The sequence below is a fragment of the Anas acuta genome, chromosome 3 (genome assembly GCF_963932015.1).
Source record: "Anas acuta chromosome 3, bAnaAcu1.1, whole genome shotgun sequence".
Taxonomy (NCBI): Eukaryota; Metazoa; Chordata; class Aves; order Anseriformes; family Anatidae; genus Anas; species Anas acuta.
Genome location: NC_088981.1, coordinates 79,711,493 through 79,736,123, shown reverse-complemented (window position 1 = coordinate 79,736,123; position 24,631 = coordinate 79,711,493). Strand labels below are relative to the sequence as shown.

General features: G+C 36.1%; 1 protein-coding gene and 1 long non-coding RNA gene across 6 annotated transcripts in view; one reads left to right on the top strand and one right to left on the bottom strand.

The window, feature by feature from the left end:
* The window catches only part of MAP3K7 (mitogen-activated protein kinase kinase kinase 7), a 51,104-nt gene that overhangs the window by 19,193 nt on the left and 7,280 nt on the right, over nt 1-24,631 (bottom strand). For 2 of the 5 annotated variants that reach the window (XM_068677930.1, XM_068677931.1), the window contains exons 2-12: nt 19,811-19,921; nt 18,128-18,193; nt 17,126-17,171; nt 16,134-16,272; nt 14,887-15,011; nt 11,001-11,129; nt 8,720-8,850; nt 8,225-8,306; nt 6,901-7,052; nt 6,124-6,283; nt 3,464-3,544 (exon numbers count right to left, since the gene is read on the bottom strand). In XM_068677930.1, the coding sequence (XP_068534031.1) occupies nt 3,464-3,544; nt 6,124-6,283; nt 6,901-7,052; nt 8,225-8,306; nt 8,720-8,850; nt 11,001-11,129; nt 14,887-15,011; nt 16,134-16,272; nt 17,126-17,171; nt 18,128-18,193; nt 19,811-19,921 (1,222 nt within the window). Of the gene's footprint in view, nt 1-3,463; nt 3,545-6,123; nt 6,284-6,900; nt 7,053-8,224; nt 8,307-8,719; nt 8,851-11,000; nt 11,130-14,886; nt 15,012-16,133; nt 16,293-17,125; nt 17,172-18,127; nt 18,200-19,810; nt 19,922-24,631 lie in introns of those variants that run through there. The other 3 variants (XM_068677932.1, XM_068677933.1, XM_068677934.1) reach the window with 2 other exon arrangements.
* Nucleotides 777-22,679, top strand: LOC137854482 (uncharacterized). The gene is made up of 3 exons (XR_011095189.1): nt 777-872; nt 20,929-21,059; nt 22,145-22,679. It is a non-coding gene; the product is annotated as an uncharacterized lncRNA (long non-coding RNA).

The following is a 24,631-nucleotide window of genomic DNA, read 5'->3' as shown; positions in this document are numbered from 1 at the left end:
TCAATGCTGTGGTACAGTTTTAGATGACAAAATTAAAAAGCCAAACGCATTCATGCTATATGCATGAGCTGTTTGCCAGTGAAGAAAAGGCGAACTTTAAAGAATATTTGTTAGATGCTGCTTGACTGGTTTGTATCCAAAAGGCGTTCTGATTATTTTTCTCCATCATATTAAAAACTATACTTTTTTTTTTCTTTTACACACATGGCTATTTAAGCCTTTTGTACTTACTAGGATTTTTATTTCTCATATATGCATATGAAAAAATAATAAAAATATATAAAAATATCGGTGCATATTATCTGTACTATACTTCATATTATGTATAAAATAAAGGGAAAGAAAAGGATACTTCACCTGGCTATTTGGCTACAGTCTACCACCACTGAAAATTCATTTGCCAAGCTGTCGCACTAAAATGGAACTCACTGATCCATTTTTCAGTTTTTAAGTTTTGTAAACTAGGAACAAAAATAGGATCTTGAATCAAAATAATTTCTGTTTATACTTACTCGAAAGTATTTAGAAACAAGAGCAAAGGCAAATTAAAAATTTCCACTTCTGCAAACATGTTGCCATCAATTGATGAAAATCTGTATTTTATAACCTTGGTAGCATAATTAGTTCATGGATGAAAATTGGCCAAGGCAAAACCCATTACAAAAAAACCCCAGCGACAGCAGATGTAGTACTCATGCTTCTAAAATAGCCCAGCCCCAAAGCAGCTGACTCACGGTAACATGCCTGCCTGCCTGGTACCCTCCCCTCTGCGGGAAGCAGCTGCTCAGCAGAAGCTCAGGCAGCAGCACGGACAGTGTCAGCACTCGCTCTTCCCACGGACGGACGTGCCCAGGGAAGGTCGGACGAGCTGGGTACGTGGCAGAAGTGCTAAGGAACGTAATGGGGTGGGATCCAGACAGAGGTGCCAGTTTGGAGAGCTTGGAAGTATGACTGGAAGGGGAAAAGTGTGCTAAGACATGATAGCCATGCTAAGGACTGATAGCCATGAAAGAGTAAGGAAAGGAATGAGGCGAGAAATAGGCCACCATATATTGTCTTAAGAAAAATAGAGCAACATGCTTTTGAGACACTGCCTTGAGGATACAGACAAATATAGTTAGTTTATTAGGAAGCTGGTCATTTTCACATCACATAACAATTAAGCTCTGCTTTAATACTAGGGACATGTTCTTCTTTTCCTGGCCCTGCAGCTCTTCCTGGGAAGCTGTACTGACTAAGAGACATCTTTTATTACACAGCCCAGACTTATTTGCATATTTACACCTTTTTTCTTAGTGCCAGTACTGTGTCTTTTAGCTTAAACGCTTCTCTCTTCCCAGTCTTTAGCTGCAGATCTGTCTACAGGAAATAAGTTACTCATTTCTCAGCTTTCATTCTGTGGGCTAGAACAGCCATGCTCTTCCACTTTCTTCTTCATACTTTTCATGCGATCCAAGTAGCTTTTCTTGCTATTACTTCAGAGTTCACGTTTCTTTTACAACTCAACACACTATTCTGGCTGCCCAGTATACTACGTTGAATTCCTCAGAGATCAGACCTCAACAATGGCCTGTAAAATAGTGTTAGTGCTTTTTAGTCTCTCTTGGAAATATACCACTCAAAAGAAACTGTAAGCATTGTTTTTTTTTTTCCTTTACAAATACTTCACACACAGTGTATGACCCTGAATTTTATCCTGTTTGTGTCCCCATCTGTCCCCCCAATCACAACACAATTCATCTATGTGATACTCAAATATTCCTCGTTATTAATAATCACTCTTGATAACAAAATTTACTGTTAACACTTTATTGTTCATTTAAGGCTTATTAAATGCCTTATGAGTGAATTTTGAGAAAATTCATTCCTACGCTTGCTCCAATAGGTTGTTATTTCTCTTGTATCTGTTCCAAACTCCTGTTAGAATGCCCATCTTGCCAAGTTCAACTAAAATAGTCCAGGTGAAGGGCATCTAAATGACTTCCTTTTCCTAAATAAGTAAAACCTCAAAAAGGTATCTGATATGTTTGGCACAATCTATTTTGGGAAAGCCATATGATATGTTTTCACTGACCTTTTAATTATTCTTCTCTAAAAGTTTCAAAGTTTTTTTTTGAAGCCTTATGTGCTGCTGCAGACAGACAGTACATGCAGACAACAGGTGCCCAATAAACTTTTAGAGCATGTTTGCTGAACTCCCATCACTTATTGACACTGCGAAACTTGACAGATCCTTTCAGAATATTGCTTCACCTCCTTTTTCTGTGCTCTAAAGATTTCTTTTATACCACAGAAGGCCAGGATTGTCTGAAAATTACAGTGGAAACCTAGTAAGCTTTCTGGATCATTTGTTAGTCTCAGTGCTGAATAGCTTTTATTTTCACTGACTGTTCTGTTTTTCCTTGGAAACTACATTTTGACATTCTGTATTTTTCACATAAGCTTCCATAAAGTTATTTGAAACTTCTGTATATAACTCTATCTTTTGCACTCAACTTTAAAATACCAAAACCCCTCAACATTTATAAGGAAACCTCCTCAGATGACAAAAATTTAGAGTAGGGGTTCATAGTTTTAAGTGACTCTCTTGATTAGCAATAGATACTATTATTTGCATCTCCTGACAGATCACTTTGAAACAGCTTGTGTACCACTAAGGGTATACCTATCACAGTTTGGGATTGATTGTAATTATTTTTAGGCTTTAAGAAGTATAAAATGAACCACTTGGACTGGGAAAAAATAAAAGATGGGAATGAAAAAGATATATTTCTAACTAAATATAAATTTGAGATAGATGAGAATTATTCATTAAGGTACCAACAGAAATTACCAGCTAAGGTGAGGATTATCCTGATCCTCTTCCTGTCAGAAGCTTGTCTTAATAATTTTAGTTTATCTTCAACACAACAGAAATACCTCATGCAAACACATTTTAGCTCTGGAAAACTGTAGTCAAATATAAAAATTTCACAGATCAAGCTTTAATCTTGTTTAATCACATGCGTTATACAGATTTGGAGTTCTGTACATAGTGTATTTAAGTCTTTTGCTCTACTAATATTTGATTAGATTAAAATGGTTGCTCAAACACTACAAAGATCAGGGCAATATAAATTATCCAGACAGGAATTTTTCAACTGATGCCTGTCTTTGCCAAATGATGTACTGTAATTAAGTTCTGCCTAGTTCTGTTCTATAATGAGAATCTAACATCAGGATCATAAAAGTAAAAAGTCCTCTATTAGCAAAAATAAGTTAGACTAGAAGATCAAAACCTTTGCTGATAGAAGTTAGTACTAAAAAGATCATGCTCCTCTTTACAGAGACATTAAAAAAAACACCCACACTGGGCTATTTCTAGGTCTGTCCTAGAGCAGCTGGAGCAAGAAGTATTTTCTAAGCAGTCTGATCATTATTCCAGCATCTTAACCAATTGACCCGATCACCTGGTCTGCGATACCTGGTATGATGATCTCAGGGACATCCAGAATGTTGCCAAATGAAGCAGTTTTACGATGGCCTCGTTTAGGCTTGGAATAGGCTGAAAAAATACACATACACAATACACATGCAAAACACTAAAACGGCAATAGCAAAATTATTAAATTTGTAATATTGCATTTTTCATAAACTTTGTTAAACTGTAGTTCATGCAAAAATATTTCATGCAGAATAAACTGCATTGCCTTTCACTCATGCTTACACATAGTAAAGCAACTGTTAAAAAGCAAAAACGCAGAACTAGCCATCAATACAACACCATGTAATTAGTTATAGTTAGCAACACAAAAGTCAAACACAGAAAGCAGCATGGCAACAAGAAGGGAAAACCAAATGTAATTATCCAAACAGAGAACAAAGTAAATTATTTCAGATCACCTGTATATTCAGAACAAATTCTTGATTGCCTGAACTTATGTAACACTTCCTCTTTAGTGCTGGGCATAAGCTATTTTATAAACAAGATTAAAAGTCGGATACTTCTGTTTCTTTGAACCACCTCCTGTTAAAGCAAACCTAACCTGTCTCTGAAAAATATGCTTATTGTTATTACATTGCACAAACATTCCTGCCCTTTGAGTGAAGATTTTTTGTTTTGAAAACTGGATACCACTACCAACCTTTTCATTTCTGAAGGATGTTCAAGAAACATACTATGCTTTGGAGTAAAATTTGTTTTCTTAATTATTATTCTGCTGCTTCAGTACCTACAGATAAAGTTTCCATTTAGTGAAAAGTCTAAATACAGCTCCCAAAGGTAGAATGTTGCAGCATGTTTATCTAAAACTTAACATAGAATACTGGCGTGTATTATGTGATTTACTCTAAACACTTAATCTAGCAATAGATGGAACATGAAAATTAAAAAATTCTTGACTATTTACTCTCAACAACGGCCCAATTCTCACCCAGTCACATTTTTTTTCCCCAAGTCACAACATCATTTCTGTCACAGAGATAACAAGATTAAAAAACAAAGCAAAAAATCATACAATGCCATTTCAGCTCTTTTTGAAAAAGGTATGGTCAGATGGGCTTGACCTGATTTCTAGTACTGCATGAAGTAATTAAAAAAATAAATAAATAACCCACCCCTATACTATATTCAATATATTCTTTTGTTTCAAGAAGAAGAAACCTTACAGTCACAATGACAGCAACAACAAAAAACTTAAAATGTTTTGAAATAATGGTTACTATTCAAAACAATGTACTTAAGGAAGACAAACCAGGAAAATTAAAAACTCACACAAAAGGAAGGCCAGAGTTATCTTCACTAATGTCAAAACTTTACATTGACTTTAGAGTGTCAGTGACTAAAGTGAGTCCTGACATTTTAAAATAAAAACGCATATTATTATTATCAGGTAAGTACACAGCTGCCGTCTGTGTTAGGGGACCTTTAGAGATATTCAGGGTGAGAAGTGTTGCACAATCATTCAGTCAAAGGCTAACAATACAAAAGACAAATCTTGGAATAAGTCTTTAAAATAAGAACATAGAAGTAAGAAGTATATAGGGAAAGATAATATTAACCTATGAGTATCTTCAGTATTTAGTAAAACAAGATCCTGGAATAATCATAATATAACAAAGAACAATAGTAAAATCATTGTGGTGCAGAAGAATCAGGATATAATGCATATTTCCTTACTACTTACAGTTCTTTGATTAATTATCAGATTGGTAGAGAAATACAAGATCAACTACATAACTCTGGACTAACCCAAGTAATTTTGTCTGATTATGGTATATAACCACAGATTTAAATTAAAAAAGTTCCAGATATGAAACTTAAAACTTACATAGATTAACAAACAATATCCTTGATGAAGAAAACAGACAAGAAAGTGAAGGGTGGAGAACACAAGATAAAGTCAATAAAATGCTATGGCTTCACACATTTCTATTAACTCAGTCTTTTGGGAAGAACTAAGATTACTTTCACCATAAAATTAAGTGTTTATACTTGCACATAAATTCTAATTAACTCAAGGACTCAAGCATTTAGTTACAACAGTTTATAGCTACCTGAAATAAAGCATCTGAAGCTATTTATTACTATTTCTGAAACAAAAGATATCAATGCTTTGTTCATCTGATGAATAAAATGTTTATCTTTTTGAGATATGTTAAAGTGAATTTTAAATTATTTGGGAAAATGCTGAATTTCAAACCTACCTCTTCATTTTTAAGTACTAGAGAAATAACCTTTAAGAAAATGTTATTTTAGAAATAATTGTGATAGAATGAGATGGAAAAACATTATTTCAGATGTAAAGGATAAAGCTTGTGCATTTGGAACTAGACTGATATTTACAAGTCTCATAATGATTTTAGAAAGGTGAAAGTCTAATTCGACAATAGTAATCTCTTCCCTGACATTAAAAATAACCTAATTAAAGTACTCAGCCTGTCTGGCAGTTGAACGTACAACAGTGAATGAAGTAACTTTCCCCCGCAACTAATAAAGGACAATAAGGACAATAAAGACTACGTGAAAAGTTGAATATGTTCATATGGCTAATTTTATTAACCTTCTCTAAGACTGTCTTAAAAAAAATCCTACTTATTTTCTTCTTACCAATTCCTTACTCTGTCTCCCAAACATAATTTTACCTGTGGTAGAAGGTATTCTTGCTTCTATTTCAGACATGTCAGCACTCATCCTTTTTGCTTCTCCTGAAACAAGGGCTGACTGTGGTCGCCCACGAACATCTGACAAGCTCTCCACACTGCTCCCACGAGATGGGGGTAAACTCAAACGGCCAGGTTCACCCTGTTTCAATAGTTACATTTTTAAAGAGAAAGAAAAAAATTCTGCAGAAGCCCTTCCATGATATAATCAGTATGTAGGATAAAATAATTTCTATAACATAGATTTTAAAAACAAGTCAAAATTTTAGAAAATGTTAAAAAAAATACTGTCATTTAAGAACCAAATATCTTGCACCTTGGCTCTTTCAAAATAATTAACTTTAGTTGCATTCAAATTGAGAAGAATTAGCACACTGTTGTCACAAGATAATATTGGTATTTTTCCATCCCACTTGAAATAAAATAGTGTTTTCAAAATTCACATAAACGTCACACTAAACTTCTGGTTCTAACTTCAGGCAATGACATGCAAATATACATATTTTTTAACCTAATGAATCCCCTTAAATGAACTGTTTTTTGATTTCATTGGAGATACCTTATTAGGGCATTCCAGTTTATATTTTTGGAATCATTCAGCATTCTTCCATCCCCTTTCATGCTCTTTCCTGTACGTAACTGACTCCAATTTTGTACTATATTTGAAAGAATAGTCACTAATGCTTTATAGCAGTTGCAACACTTTCGTCCATCTTTGTCCATTTCTATTATGGCTCAAAACTGGAGACATTTGCTTACCGGCTGCTTGGCTGTATTTTTCATTTGCTGTGCCAATTTTGATTCCAAACGTTTAATAGTGTCATTGGTAGAAGCTCCTTGGAAGTCACCTGGTTCCATGTTAGCATCACTCTTGTTACTTGTGTTTGTAGAAGTGATGTCCATGAATGAACCTAGAAATGAGCAATAAGGTCAAATTTACATTAAAAATGCTACTGTGCATTTCTTCAAACATTCTCAGCAGCTTAACTTTGCTGTAGAGCGACTCTTTTGAAAGCTTTTAACAAAAGGCAAGACTGCAACAGACCCACAAATAAAAGAAGTAAAATGGAGTGGGTGGAAGAAAGAACATACAACTAAGTACTACAGTGACATTTGAGGTCAGTCTTTAGCTTGCTCTGAAATTAGAGTAGATGGTAAATTAACAACACAACCAGCAACATCATTCACAACTCGTGGCAAGGTGCATCATTTACTACAGAGGAGCACAAATACCTGAAAAGTAACAGGCAATATTTATTTGTAATGTAAGGTAATAAATCATGTCTTAGAATCATGTGCTAAAGGGTGGAGAACACAAGATAAAGTCAGTAAAATGCTATGGCTGAAAAGATTTTGTAATGTAATTTGCAGGTCGCTGAGTTGCAAAGTAGCCAGTGAAACTTCATTCAAAATAACAGCATTTTGGAGATAGGAAACAAACAAATCAAGCAGCAAAAGGTGAAGACACTGTATATTAATAACTACTGACGTGGGAAAACTGTATTCTATAAAATCAGAGAACTGAACAATCTTTACTTTGTATTAGTAAAAGGATTTCTCTGTGGCCAGGACTACTTGAAAGCCTAGCTTACATTTTGTTCTACTCCCCTTTCTGGTGATTTCCTTGTGCTTCTTTAAACTTCTGTACTTACTGCAGCTGAACATAAAACAACTACAAGTTTAAACTGTATGGATCATAACTGAAAGCAGGCACAGCTTTCCAGAACAGTCAAAAATTTATGTCAGCTCCTACACATTATACATGACTGGAAATGTCAATTGCTAGCAATCTTCAGGGGAACAAAAAGGAGACCTTAAACTTGGACATTCTGAGCTAGCTTTTATTACATGCTTATTTTCCATTAAAATGACCTGTACGCTTCAGCAAAACTATTTATCTGAGAACAATATAAATACGATGTGGTACAAAGTCTGAAAAAAATAGATTCCTGCCAACGCTTAGGATTTTTGAAAGGTTACCTTTTGAAATCAAATTAAAATCAACATACCAAATCAACATAAAAGTGTGCTCTATAATCCACCTGTATTGCTTTATGGTGTTCTTTTATTTATACAACTGTACCTGTACTAGTGGCAGAGTTGCTTTGGCCTTCATCTGAATACTGGCAAGGATACTGCAGAGGTTCATCAGCTCCTGGAAAGTACTGTGGAAAAAAAGCAGTATGTTAATAATAGTAAAAACCAATTAGAATTGCTTTAAAATAATTCAAATAGTACTTCATGAAATAATTCATAAACATAACAAATCATATGTTATACACGTTTACAAGAATTTATATAGAAGTAAATCCAATTATTTTAAGTATTGCATTAAAATACATCTATGACTCCTATTATTAATTTCCACATATTTGTTATAAATGAAATACTATACATCTCCTATAAGAAATAACTCTCTTTTCTTTTACCATAATAATTTTTCTTTATAATCAAAAAAAGAAGGAGAGAGAACACATCAGCCTGCCTTTAAAGTGAGTTAAAAGGCATAACTGTTGTAATTCAACTTCCAAACTGAACAGGCTAAGAAATGATTAAGATACTAGAAAAAGTGTTATACCCGCATCAAGTGTGTCATTATTTTAACAATTTCCTCCATGGAAGGTCGTTGCGAGGGATCCTTGGACCAACAACGGGTCATTAAACTCTCAATTGGTTTAGGTAAGTTTTTGATCAGTGGTGGCCGAGTACCTATAATTGAAATTAGAAAAACAACAATTCGTTAAGCAGACTGTAAGAAGACTGACAGTGAATAACCTCTGTCTGATATTTTGCTAAATAAATAGAAGAAAATATATAGTTAGTTGTAGTCTGATGGAACTGGCTTGTACTTGATTTTCTGACTTTCAAACAAAGAACTGACAACAAAAGTTCACTTGCTTGCATCACATACAAGTTACAGGTACATACAAACAAGAAATAAAACAGGAAACTTTTCCTTCAATAACGGTTTGAATAAATTCACTGACTGACCAAATACAATGTATTGCAGTGGTAATTAAAGTGACAAATGAATATATTACAGCTTTCTGAAGAGTAAAGCTCTAGTCCAAGATAGAAAGCCTTTGATTCTTAATGCTGAACTCACAAAAAAAAAAAAAAAAGACTTTTGAGGCTGCTTTTGCTCATAAGAATTTCCTGAAAAATTAGTAAGTATTAGTAAGTTTGACAGAAGCATTAATTTTGGATGACTTTTTCCACAGACTCTGCACATTTTCAATTATATACTACACTTGAAGTAAAATATAATCTATTCATCTGGTTTTGGTTCCAATTTCTACCCTTTTTATTATTTCAGCAAGTACAATTAATAGACATCCAGTTGCGTTTAACACGAGATGTAGCGACATTTTGCAAAGAAAGCAGTCAGTATTTAAAGATGTATTAGCCATAGCTTTTCTCCCTTGTTTGTTCATTATTTCATTTGTAATTATATGTAGCAGGAAATCATAGAATGGCTTCAGTTGGAAGGGACCTTGAAGATCACCGAGTTCCAACCCCCTATGCCACCCACTAGATCAGGTTGACCAAGGCCCCATCCAACCTGGCCATGAACACTTTCAGGGATGGGGCATCCACAGCTTCTCTGGGCAGCCTGTGCCAGGGCCTCACCACCCTGTGAGCAAAGAGCTTCCTCCCAACACCTAATCTAAATCTCCCCTCTTTTAGTTTAAAACTGTTCTCCCTTGTACTATCACTATCCTTTTTGTGCTATCACTATCTTTATTGTAAGTCCCTTTTTAGTAGTGAAAGGCTGCATTGAGGTGTCCCTGGAGCCTTCTCTTCTTCAGGCTGAACATTATTAGGAACATTATTGTATCAACATTAGGAAAAGGTTCTTCACTGAGAGGGTGGATAGGCACTGGAACAGGCTGCCCAGGTCACAGCACCCTGCCCGTTGGAGTTCAAGGAACATTTGGACAATGCTCTCAGACACATGGTCTGATTTTTGGGTGGTCCTGTGCAGAGTCAGTTAGATCCAATGATCTTTGTAGATCCCTTCTAACTCAGGATATTCTACGAACATTCCCAGCTCTCTCAGCCTTTCTTCATACGAGAGGTGCCCCAGCCCTCTGATCATCTACATGACCTTCTTCTGGACCCTCCCTAACAGATCCACATCCTTCTTGTGCTGAGGGCCCCAGACCAGGATGCAGCACTCCAATTGGGTCCTCACAAGGGCAGAGCAGAGGGGCACAACCACCTCCCTCCACCTGCTGGCCACCCCTCTGTTGCTGCAGCCCAGGATGCAGTTGGCCTTCTGGGCTTCAAGCACACACTGCTGGCTCATGTCAAGCTTCTTGTCCACCAGAAACCCCAAGTCCTACTCTGCAGCGTTGTTCTCAATGAGTTCTCTTCCTAGTCTGTCCTCATGTCTGGTATTGTCTCGACCCAGGTACAGCAACTTGCACTTGGACTTGTTGAACCTCATTAGGTTCATGTGGGCCCACTTATCTAGCTTGTCCAGGTCCCTTTGGATGGCATCCCTTCCTTCTGTTGTATTGACCGCAACACTCAGCTTGGTGTCATCTGCAAACTTGCTGAAGGTGCACTTGATCCCATTGTCTCTATATAAAGATATTAACAGTACCTGTCCCAAGACAGATCCCTGAGGGACACCACTCTTCAACGCAAACTTTGCAGCAGCCAAATAACACAAAAACCAGAACTGATACAAAAGCGCCAGTGTCTTAATATTAAATCTTTATGACAAAAAGTGCTTACTTAATGAAACATAAAACTGAAAAACTAATAATTTAAAGCTGCACACTTAAGAATGTTTAGCAAATTTTTAGGTCAAATATACAACTTGAAACGCAGTGAAACAATTTTCAACTCACCATTGTGAACTGCCCACATTATGCGGAAAGCTGGACCACCAATCTCATCAAAAGGTTTCCTACGGGTGATTACCTCCCAGAGAATAATACCCCAACTGAAAACGTCACATTTTTCACTGTAATTGCTACCTGAAAGAAATCAGCAATATAATCTGTCTGTTTTATATATAACACACTAAAAATAAGTAAAATTTGAGATGAAAAACAGCTCTATATGCTTTTTTTACCTCATATTTTTCCCGAAGAAAATAAAAATAAATCTAAAGCTGTTTAGAACTGCTTTATCTGCTAACTTAAGACTGATATCATGACTGATCATTAAGAATGCCTGTCTTGAAATCAGTCCTTTTCACCCTGAAATTATAAAATGTCAGTTTTGTTATATAATATCATACGCAATTTGTTAAATTTCAAAGATCTCTTGAATTTAGAACTTAACTGATTATTTTTGCTTCATGTAAATATGGCTGTTGAACTTGCTTCTTCCACATTAGTCACATGTCAGCCAATAAAAATCTCTGCCATATCCATTGCTCTTAATTAAAGGTCTTTAGCAGAACCAATGTTACCATATGAACAAATCAGCAGACGCCCCAATTTTTCACCATCTTATTTTCCCTGTTTATCATTTTTACTCTTTTTGTCATGTCGTTATTTAAATTAAGTTTTGATCACAAGTTGAATATTTCTAAGCTTCCTGTTACAGGTGCAGAAGACATATAGTTGATATAGAATAACAAATAAGAATGTTCATAGGCTACAAAGGAAGACTGTATGCTCTGTAACCCTACCTCATACAAATAACAAAAGAAATGTGAAGGATGTAATAGTACGTGAATAAATATAAGTGATAGGGATTTTCTCACATGTCTTCGAGCAAGGATCAAAATTGGCATTGAATGGCCAAGATTTTTGGTTTTGTTGCTAATACATAATCAGAAAGCATCATTGAAACAAATCATTTCATAAACAGCAGAATTGATGAGTTCCAGTCTCCTGTGGATACCTATTTTATAACACCCAGTTGCAATAAGCTCTACACTACCTATGAGCCATCCTCTTCTGGTCTGCAGACTTCTGACAAACTGTGCAAGGAAAGCAGCATGCTCTCAGATCAGTTCTTACACACTGACCAGTCTGGGAGCCAAACAGAACAAACAGGATGCAGCCGTGCAACCAGAAGTCCTCTCTAAGCAGCACAACTAATTTGAACTTCTCACAGCTAATGATTTTACAAAACTTGCAAGAACCTGGCATCTCTGAATGTGGCAAATGAATTTAAAAGTTACCGAAGGGGACAGTAACAATAACAACATTAGCTTCATCAGTCAGCACTTTTTTTGTTTTTCCCAAAAGGTAGCTGTTAACAATGGCAGTCTTTGTACCTGTGCAGCCACAGCACTTTCATCTACGCAATCAACCCTGTCTTAGCCACTCCACTTTTGCTGGTCATTCTCCCTAGCCATGGCAAGATTGGATCCCAGAAAGAGGAGCCTTAATACTGCTGTGTGGAGCAAAGCAGTAAGGAGCGTAGTTCCCCTCTCCTATGTCAAAACCTCTGCGTGGCAAGAAGAAAGGGACAACTTTCAGGCTCCTTGTCTCTGCCAGATCTGAAGATCAGATGAAGTCACTTTTCAGTGAAGACAGCTTTCTAAAGCAGAAAAAAGTTGCGCCTTCATTAGGACCAAGCAAAGACCCCATGTGGTATGCAGTGGGAGACAGACAGCCCATGACAGGGAGGTAATGCTATTCTCCTGTTTAAGCACAGAAATTTTATTCTGTGGCTGAGAACTAATTCTGAAGCGATAGTCTAAAACCAGTATCTTACAGAGAGATCATTCTACAGCATTTCATTATGTAACAGAGGTGGGATAACAGATATATACCATCAGTCCCCAATGTATCCAATTATCCCAAAGCATTTTAAAACAGTTTCTTGTAAAGGGAATGAAGGGAGTGCAGAGATTAGAGTACTTGCTCTCTTTCACTTTATCCTGATCTAAATGACATTATTTTCATTTAGACTGTTTGATCTGTTACAAGGTCTAGGTGACCTCATACTTAAAACTGGGGAAAACTCATAATATTAGAGCATTACTTCAATGATCACTGACATCTACAAGAGATACTTCTTGTGCCTTTATAGTTCTCATCTAAAACTCAGTTCTAAAAAACACTAAAATAATATCAGTGTTTATTTTGTTGATTTCTGATGCAGTAGTATATGCAAACAAGTTTAATGATTTAGACATAAATTTTGTAGTTCTTAATCGCTGCCTCAAGAGTAATTTGATATGCTGCAACACAAAAGTTACTAGATTCCTTTGTCTTCCCTTTTTACATATTCTTGTATGAAGGGTTGTGGCATTATCAGTAAAAGCTTTCAGAAAAAAAAAAAAGTACATAAAGCCAAATGTAAACTAAAGGCTTTTGCTGCCATCCAGCAATAAATCTGCAATATAAGATTTTTGTTCTGCCTTGTTGCATTCATATAACAGGAATTAGGATAAGCACTGTAAACACCTACTACAATGCATTTATTTCAAAATCTGTTTTAGATTATTTTTTTTCACTCAAAAAAAAAAATCTAGCTTAAACACTGATTGTGTAGTTGATTACTTATAAAAGAATAAAAGAATAAAACATCTGTAATGTATACAATTTTATTTAATAATAAACAAGCGCTAAGAAATGAAACATTCCTAGCTAGAGTTAAAGAAATACTGTAGGTTCCCTGATATAAAGTGATATAGTGGAAAATTTTTAGGTGCCAAAGTGAAATCATCTTTAGGTGGGTCCTCTGAGTAACATTAAGAAATATAAGGTACCTTCAAAACAAAAGCTTCAAAGGTGGTCCTCAGAAGGAAGCACCTTCGAAAATTGTTAACTATGTATTATATGTATAATTTGCTGCTTCTCTCTAGTATAAGGACAGTAAAAGAAAAACAGCCACTTGGATCCACAAATTTGGAAACCACGGCACCACAGGCACTTGCAAAATGTAGCAAAGCAGGACACCTGCTTCCTAAAACAGGAAGATGATGCCTCCAGACCCCTCTGCGCTAATCACAATAATTTAAGGTATTGTCTAGGTAAAATGCGTTTAATTTGCAATCTAACAATGATTGTATTATTTCTCTAATAATCATAAAACAATTATACCTATCTAATTATCAACTGTCATCCGTCTTCTCCAGCTTAAGAAATAGCTTACTTTCTTACTTAACTAAATTAACTGTTAATAACAAGTATGCAGGCAAGAGGAAGTACATCAAACCTCTAGAGACGAGCAAAACTAGGAAAGAAACATGAAGAAAACCAGACAAAGATGGAGTTACAATAAAGTGGAGGGTTGAAAATGAAGGCAATTATGTTCAATTTAGAGACACTAACAGGCAAATTCTAAAGATAAAAGCTGATCAGAATAGGGAATGAAAGTAATGACAGCATATTTAAATGTCAGAAGAGTTTGAAATTACTTACGAATCTCAGAAACAGCACAATCCCAGCAAAACAGCCCTCTGGGTATGTTTTATGTAGTTATAAAATAAGAAACAGCAGCTATCTGAAGGTATCCCTTATATAAGCCTTGGAAATGACACAAATAAAAGCCCCATGTATTCATTAATTATTAACTATTTAATGGTACCATGATAGTCTGTTTGGTGCTGCTCTTTGAAACTCTGCATAATTATTTGGCAGTATACAATCATACAGATTTTAAAATAAAAGTTAGACTTCTACCAAGAGTTTTTCAGCTGTTTCAAACTTTAATATGCTGACTGAAATAGAAGTATAAACTAAATGGTGTTCTTATTTCCTACAGAAATAAATTCAAAATTGCGTCCCTAGAAAGAATGCATAACAACACCATAATTATTGTTACCTTCAAAAACTTCAGGTGCCATCCATGCAGCACTTCCCTTATTGTTGGTCATATGTGTTTGAATATCACAGGCTGTACCAAAATCACAGATTTTTAGAACTGTCCCCCCAGCTACCAAGAGCAAACTGTCAAAGGAAAAAAAAAAGTAATTGCAGGATGAAATAGTCTGGTAATAAAACACTGAATTTTTATTACAACAACTATCATTCTAATATAGTTGAGTATCTAAAAGGCTGTGCTTCTCAATGCTTTTGTCTTATAATTTGAGAAATAGGTAAGGGCACTTGTGCCTAATCTAAGTGTACAAAATAGTTTTAAAAAAATCTAATACATATTGTAATGTATTCTTATTTCTGTATGTCAGATTTTAAAAGATTTTAAATATATATCTTTAGGCATAGCAATCCATTAAGCATATATTGACAAAATTAGTCTTTCAGATGCCAGAGAGTGAAAAACAAGTACTTTAACAATTTTAGCATAAGAATGATGACCAAGACTCCCATTAATATCAGTCAATGTAGCTATTTAAATGAAAGAACTCGAAGCTACATTTTAACAGCTCTCTAAATCAAAAGTGGGGATACAAGACAGAATTCAAGATTCAAAGTATCACTTCACATTAGTTTTATCTGGTAAAGCTGCTGGCTACTACCAGAAGTGATTCTGCAAATCTCCATTTATACTGAACCTGTAGAACCAGATCTGAAGCTGTCAGATGAATCCAATCAACAGACTGACTGGATAGAAATATATTTGTTTTTGTTTTGGTGAAGTGTTGAGAGACTCTGGCTAGGGGCAATGAAATGGGCTGGAGGAAGGGGATAGAGAAGGATGACAGATTATATACAATGATATCAGATTAAATACAATATTAAAACCAACCAAGCAATCCCCCACCTAATGTTCTCTTAGTGAACAGCACAACCCAACATAAAACTGGGACAATTTAAATGACTTTGATTAGGAGACCTGTCCCTATCAAAATCCTCTTCTTTGAGGGAAGGCAGGAGCAGGACATTTTTCCACTTTAGGTTTAACTGAAAGCAAGTCATTAGTTTGTTTCCTGAACCATGCACCATCCCTCTGTGACTGCAGTTTCAAAGGCACAGCTTTCATTTAGAATACAGTACATCCAATACATTTAGTATCAATTAAAGGCATTTGTGTCAAATACAATGAGATTATCAGAAATGATCTTCTAGTCAAATTTTATGAAAAAAAAGAAATATAAGCCATAAACCTACTTTGGTGGTTTCAGGTCTCTATGAATTAGAGCCTTTGGTTTCATACTGTGGAGATACGCCACTCCCTGGGAACACTGTAAACACCAACTCATTGCATGTGCAGCAGTATAATGAGGCAGAGGCTCAGCACCATGTAGCACTGCAAAACAAAGGCACAAACTAAAAAGAACTTTATTGCATATTACAACAGATACAATAGGGTTAACAACATACCAAGCAGAAAGCTGTATGGCACCTAAGTAATTAACAATATTTCATCAGCGAAGCTTTAACAGCTTGCAAAAGGATATTTTAATTAATAGAAATGTCAAAATAATGTCTAAGTTTTAGTATGTCTTTCATAATATTTTATGCTAGAATTCTAACACCCAGTAACAACATTTTACTTTTTACTCCGGCAGTTAATGCTAGCACAAGGGGAATGGTTTTAAAATAAGAGAGGGGAGATTTAGGTTAGATGTTGGGAGGAAATTCTTCACTCAGAAGGTGGTAAGGCTTCACACAGGTTGCCCAGAGAAGCTGTGGATGCCCCAGCTCTGGAGGTGTTCAATGCCCCATCCAACCTGGCCATGGACAACCTGATCTGGTGGGGGGTGTCACTGCCCACAGCAGGGGGGTATGAACTAGACTAGGATCTTCAAGGTCGCTTTCAACCCAAGCCATTCAATGATTCAATGAACATGAAAGATGTTGCTTGTTCTGGGCTATCCCTGCTAAAATTCATGTTAAACAACTACATAGGGAATTTACAAGGGAGAGTCCTTTTCAGATGAAGTCTTCCACTGGAAAACCTTCAATGACTTGTACAAACAATAACAAACTGATATTAAAAAACACACTAACAGTCTGAAAAGTGGTTTTTAGAAGTACACTCCTTTCTCTTTAAAAATCTTTTAAGACATATGTATGAAACAACTTTATAGTCTAGGTAATATTTTCACTAGTACCAATACTTCAGCTCCAGTAAGACATCATATTGAAATGGTACTCACCATTGTACAGAGAACCTCCTTCAGCATACTCCATAACAAGACACACCTTTGTGAAGAGGGAACAAAAAATAGGGATGTTTAAGTGTAGGGGCAGAGAACAGATTTTGTAAATTGAAAAGAAAGTGGTTTTTTTTTGAAAAAAAAAAAAAAAAAAAAAAATGCAATGTGTCCACACCTAAGGTAATGGAAAATTTATCTATGACATAGAGTCAGGGTTAATGGTAGACATTTACATATAAGAAAAAGAAATTACCTTTATACTTAGTTCCCACTGTAAGTTAGGAAACAAGAGAATGCACTTTCTCCCTCCTGCTCCCATCCTGAAAATCAAATGCTGTCTTCAAAGTGTAATTCATTTGCCTTTACTATTTGTTTTAGAGTGGCTTTCAAAAATTTTAAATATCATGTCAAAATAATGTATCTAGTTCTAAGAAAAAAATTCATGTATCATTATTTTAGTCAATTATATATTCTGCACTAGAATTAGTTATGCATGTATCTGTCCTGTCACAGTACTTGCTCTTCTGCTTTCGTAATTTGAGGAACTGTTTGCAGCTGTGGCATAAAGACAGCAAATCCTGAAAACTGCATATATGAGAGCAGGAACTGATTTACATGCTATGATTCATGTGTTGCTAATAAATTTTAGTTTTGCATTGCTGATTTGCAATTAACAGAACTGTAGTTCTGAATGACACTATGTATGTAAGATACCAGATGCCATTTTTACAAATTGAAATATAACCACTGTTTAGAAAGTTTCTGGGGTTTTCTTGACATAATTTATTTCTCCTAAGAGGACGAGGAGGGGACACGAACCTGAAAACATCAATCAACCTACAGATCTGTATCTATATCTGTATTGATAAGCATTATCATGGCTTAAACGTATCAGATGTATATAAAACACCCTCTTTGTATACAAATTTCACATTTTCTGCATTACTGCTTGCATATGGTAAGCTAGTCACCTTTTGTCTTACTGACAAAGCTGTAACTTACTGGGTTTAGACAGGCTCCATATAACTTGACAATATTGGGATGGTTTACTCGTGATAGTTGTCGAAGCTGCAATACAAATCATACGTCATTTCAAACCATGGGAGAAAAAACGCTAATATTATATTCACATCTATAATTCATACACAGCAACAGCAATTATAGTTTTATTTGTCTGCATAACCCTTGATAGTGATTTGAGAAATTACAAGACTAATGCTTCTGTTTGCATTTTAATTTATATAATTAGATTTGTGTCTAACTGGAACTGAATTCAAAAGAAATGTTAGAGAAATTAGATTTAATGATTTTTTTTTTCATAGCGTACTAAGATCACTCAAATCATAAGCACTCTGTAACTCTGGCTTTTTAAAGGTTTTGTGCTCTTCCTGGAGCCCCCAGTGTTGGAATCCAGACTGTCTGACCTCATAAACAATCTGAACCATAATGGCTTTATTCATTATAAAGAAAGCTACTGTTCTGGAAAAAAAAAAAAAGTGAAAAAAGCCACAAGCCTATAAAATATGCCATCGGGTTTAATATTAATGTGACAGTTTCCAAGAGCCTACTGCGGCTTGTACTAATTGATGGTATTAAAAAGCATGCCTGCTACAGAGAGAAAAGACTATTTTGCACTGAATTCTTCTTTGCCCCTAGACAGAAGAAGAATCAGAAGGAATTTTTTTCCCTTTACACAGACCTCTGAGGCAGCTTATGTTGTTTGTAGTCCACTCTAGGGAGCTAATGTTACTTTTTCTGTGCACTTCAGGAGTTCTAAAAAAACCGAATGGAGCATTACATCTTATGCTTGCACTATGTAGGGCTTCCTAAATCCTAATAATTATTAAAATATTTCCGTGATTCTCAGATCTCTTTCCAACACAAAAATGCCAAGAAAGTGATCTGATCTACTCACTATTAAATCAGTCAGATTAGTAACATTAATAATCTACAATGGCAATGAAGAACATTTTTACATACAGAGGCCTATTACAAATATGCTTCCTTTACCCCTTAAAAAAGTTACATTTTTAATACATTTGTATATCTTGAACATCCTAGATTCTTACTAAGTTACTAAGCAACATAACACAATACACCTCATTTAAATTAGATAACGTTTAATTCTACAACATACTATGTGTGGAAGCTTATCAGTGTATCTGAAGTGCTCAGGATCTTTCTAAAGAAGCAGACATTGAATAGAAGACTGATTTGCCCTTATTAATTTGCCCTATTAATGAGTGACAGTCATTAATAACCTTACATATAAAAATAACAGAATTATTTAAACCACTGAATTAAACATTTTTAGAGCATGGACCTGACTGTGTGAAGAACCTATAAGCTTTAGCACCTGGAAGCATTAATCAGCTCCATGACTCTGGTGGTTATTTTGTCCATGTCCTGACTCCACAGTGGGACAGAAACCAGAAACTGCTGTTTCACCCACTCCCTTTCCCCCTTTCCTTCCAGTTTTTGTGGGAGTGAACTAAAGGAGCAGCAGCGTGCTCTGATAGGAGTCCTGTTCTGTATGACCTGGAGTCCAGGACAGTACTGGGTACCACTGACCACATTTGCTATGTAATACAGACATTATTTTAAATACTCTAAATGTCCCCAGAAATTTAACATGAAAAGAAAAAAAAGCTTTGCAAAAAACCGTGTTTACCAAACTTACTGTACCTCTACAATGAAGGCCTTTCTTTCAGATTCACTTTCTATTTGTTTAATGGCTACATCTTTAGCTCGCCATTTTGCCTTGCAGACCACACCAAAGGCTCCTCTTCCAACAACCTGAAATAACATAATATGAAATACTTCAGTTAAAACTCAGTATAGTTTAATTTTCTGACCATGACGTCACAAATAGAAAATACATTTACCTTACAAAACTAAAGACAGGCAAAATTGAGTTTTACAGCTGCAATTTAATATTATGCAGTTAAAGCATAACTCGTGCATACCTAAGCTTCCTCCAGAGATCTTTTAGAGAAGAAATTCAATAACAGTATTCCGGAAAAAAACATGATCTTAATAATTATTTCAAACAAGATCCGCTCAGAAGAAAATTAGGGGAATTATGGCAAATTTGTTTTTACAGATTTGACCAGTGAAATCGTATTTTTACCTGCTGAATTATTTTTATGCTTGTAAGTAATATCGGAACTCAAACTTCCAAAATGGAAGTGCATTGCCAACAACTGTATGAACTATGCTGAAGCCTGGGTGAGGTGTTCACGGTTACCTTCCCACTTTCACACAGGTGCCTGAATAGTGTGAGAACAGGAAACTTTTCCTGAGAGTCTTGAAAGCAAGCACAGTATCTGCATAACTATGCTTTCTCCATTTTTGTTGATGCCTGCTTTCTACTGTGTTTCGTGTTTGCATTGCCTAAAGATATACAAAGCAAGACAGGAGCCCTAAGTCTTCACTGTAACTTCATGGAGCAGTAGTAGCAGCTTCTCTGTACTATATTATTCAAGAATCCTTTAAGAACAGACACATCTGTTGTGAAGAAGGTTATCATTTAGAATAGTTATTTGAAACTCAGCATGAGAACATAAGCAGGGTGCAGAGAAATGTCTTTTTTTCTGTGAGGTTACTTTCAGTTATGGGCAAAATCTAAAATACTGTAAATTGAAATTTCACTTCCAGCAAACCAGAAATATACAGAAACAACAAAACATTCACATACAAATTTGAAGTTGAAACCAGACCACCATCAACAGTAACACAAGGTGCTACAGGAAAGCACGGACAAGCTAGTAGTTACATTTCACTTCCCCTCCTTTCTCTTTCAGACAAGAGGAGCAAATGGAAGGCACAGAACAGCATAAAAGAAGCTAAGGGACAGGAGCTCCTCCAAATCCAAAAGAAGGCAAGGTGGAACAGATGGGAAGCATAAGGAAAGAAGAAAGGGACAGTGGGCTTGGTATGTCGGTCTCTAATTCTGTATTTGGCTGTCTCAGCCTTCCTTTGCTGATGGTTTTAACAGTATTCTCTGCTCACGTTACTAGCCCTTAATTCTCAAGTTCTGTACGCATCTAGAGAAACAAGGCAGACGTTTCTAATCCAATGAATGCTTTTTTGAGGGGTGAAGGAGAACAAAAGTGAACGGGAGTGGGCAGAGGAACCACAGGGTGGAGTGGAAGCATTTACAAATGAGATTGTAACAACAGTTTATTATTGCAGTTTAATTTTAGTCTTCCTGAAATGGGTAACACACACACACAATTACTCTTTTGGATTGAAAAAAACACACTTCCCAAAATTACCTTCACTCTTCGCTAGAGAGTCTTTTTTATTTATGACATTACCCAGCCAAAGAGGGAAGAGAGCCTTTGGAAACAACAACTAAAGGAATATTCAAAATTAAAATATAGAGATGACACACAATTAAAGGACCCACAAAATGTTCAAACATGATATTGCATTCACATTATCAACATCACACTGATTCTTATAGGCTTGGTAGTGAATTCACTCCTTAACCAGATGGTTTCTTACAAAAAAAAAAAAAAAAAAAAAGGAGTTTGAAGGAGTTCAGTGAGTAACTGCACATTCCCAGTGCTGAAACAACGCAGAGATGGTACCTGCCAGGCTCTGTGTCACAGCGACCTGCCTGTCGTGCACATAAACCATGCTCTGGTGAGGTGTGTGCTACATGTTTTCATAACACAAATAAACAGAGGCTGATTTCCCCTGAGAGCAGGGGTGGGTAAAGCTACAGGTACATAGATCAAGACCTGCTACAATTTCATGCTTAAAATCAGAAAGTCTGCAAGCAAAGGCCCAACCTGAGGAAGAAAAAAAAAAAAAAAAAAAAAAACAAACACAACAAAAACCAAGCAAGATTTCCGCGTTAAGAAAGATGAGAAAAGGGGAAGCACCCAAGGTCTTTTTGAAAGGTCATGTACATCTATAAGAGCCAGCTGCCCAGGAACGGTGATCAATGACATTTTCACTTTCTGCTTTCCTTAATACACACTAAGAAATATTTTCTGTTCCACTTTACAGCACGCACTTCGCCTTCCAGGATGCCCTGGCTTCTCACCCTCACCCGCCACAACAACGGCTCATAGACTGAGCCTACCACAAGACTGCCACAGCAGCTCCACAAGGTGCCACGTTCTGCTCCACACAAAAGGGACCTGTTGCTTGTACCCCCTTTCACCAGCTAGTGTACGGCCACGGCTCTTCTTTAGAGGTCCCAAGTCTCTCCTGGTATCTCCTCTTCTCACTTCAACCACATTTTGAATAGCAATGCCCAAATTCTTGATGTTGGCAGGCCCCCGCCTTGTACTAGCACAAGAGAGCTGTCCATTACCACGCCTCAACCCACCCCTCACAACGCACAACCAGACTTACAGCTTACAGAAAGTCTCAATCTGTGGGTGCACTCTAAGTCTGCACTTTGCAGAAGTGCTGATTTACTTACTATGCACGTAGAAAGAATCTACCGTGCACACACTATTAAGCACATTCAACTTAGCAGCCTCCTTACATCCCAGAAACGCTAAGGAGACACCATTAAATGGAGAAGGATGCCACAGAGCAACTCATGCGGGATGAGCTGCACTGGCAGCAGCGATTCAGTTCCAGGTCTGCTGCTCCTCTACAACACAAAGAAACCTAAATTGATCAAGTAACTGGGAAGAACTCTCCTCCTGGCCTAGGGGAAGGGAATTGTGCATAGAATGATTTGTCCTAGCAGGAGACAATTGACCTTATGGTAGAAGGCAGAGTGAGGCTCCTTTGCTAAATGTACTCATACCCTTCATGCTTTTTGACTATGGCTCTGTTCCAATTAATCCAGTAATGTGAGACAAAACAAACAGTTTCTCATAAATCAGGTACAAATATATTATGTATATATTACAGTTTCAATTTTGCTACTGCATTTGTGTAATATAAACTATATGCGTATTAAATACATTTTTTCATTAAGCATATAAAGATAAATTTATATATGTAACAAAGAAAAAAAGCCCAAGTCTCTCTTGCATTTGATTTCACACAGTCAAAATCAGCACGTAAGCCAATACAACTCCATGCTGTGCCCCGAAGATAAATCCATGACTTTTTGGTTTAACACCAAGAATCCATTAGTAAATACTAAGAATTAGATGCACTTCAGTAAGTACTGCCAAAGACTGTTAAAAAAAAAAATAAAAAAAATTTACCAAGCAATCTAAATCTTAATTACATAATGGAAGGCTGTGAGAGATCATCAGATACATAAATTTTATGGCTGGTGAAAAGAGTTTGATAAATGACTATGCAGCCAAGGTTCCATAACAATTTATCAGTGGCTTTCTGCTTACTTGTGCAGAGGCTTTAACTCGAGGGGAGAACATGAACAAAACAAATATTTACCTGGGAGACGGGGAAAACAGAGAAGATTCAATTCTACATTAAAGCAGCCCAGCCTCCAGGACAACATATGAAGGAGCAACCGTCAGGAGCAGTGATGGATTGGATACAACCTTAAAGTTGTATACCAACTGCATATAGTTTTCCCCTATGTATTTCCTACTTAATCTGGAAAAAGTATCCTATCCATTGCAAAAAACATTCTTTATAATCAACACAATGGATCTAGTGGTGGAACCCACTTTCATTTCATTTTCTTCCTTCTCGGTTTTTGCCAAACTTATTCATTAAAGGAGCAAGTCTTGGAATTTGTCAGAACAGTGTAACAAATGCAATAAGTAAAGTTTCCTTCAACACCATGTACTGGAACTAAGTAACTTAATAGCACGGAAGGGAAGCGCTGCCTGAACTTTAGTTTCTTCATGCTCATTCCTTCTTGTCCCCTGCTATTGGTGCCACACCATATGTTTGGGCAGTAGCGCATATTCTGAATTATATGAAGCACAGTTAATGGAATTATTGACACAACAAATCAATAAACAGCAGTTGATCTGTAGCACTGTGTATGTTTGGAAAATGATCTAAAAATAAACACATTCTTTTGGTAAAAGGCCTTGGCCCTTTAAATATCTTATAAGAAGAAAAGGGAAATACAGGGCAGATGAGAGGTTTAGAAGTGTAGAACACTGGTGCTTCTGCTATCCCACATAATAGAAAGAATTTGTCAAGAATCACTGAGTACGTGATTCTTGACAAAATGTGACACTAACACGTTTTAAACTGGCAGAAATGCTTGAAGAGCTTTATAGGTTAAAACTATGTATGAATGTATTCCTCTCCCTACAAAAGCCATACCAGTAAAGTTACATTTTAGCGTGTGATAAAACAACATTGTGAAAGAGAGCACCATTTGCGTGTTTTCCAGATAATGTATTTAGAATCTTATTTAAAGAATATGAACCATACAAGATCCGTGGAACAAACATTACCTCTGCCCCTGTGTACAAATAGTATCAAATGCTGTACATAAACAAAGATACATGACACTGACTGGTAAGTATGTAGACTATACTGACTGGTAAGTATGTAGACTAGAAATCATGCAGGAAATAAGAGACTGCAGATATGTTA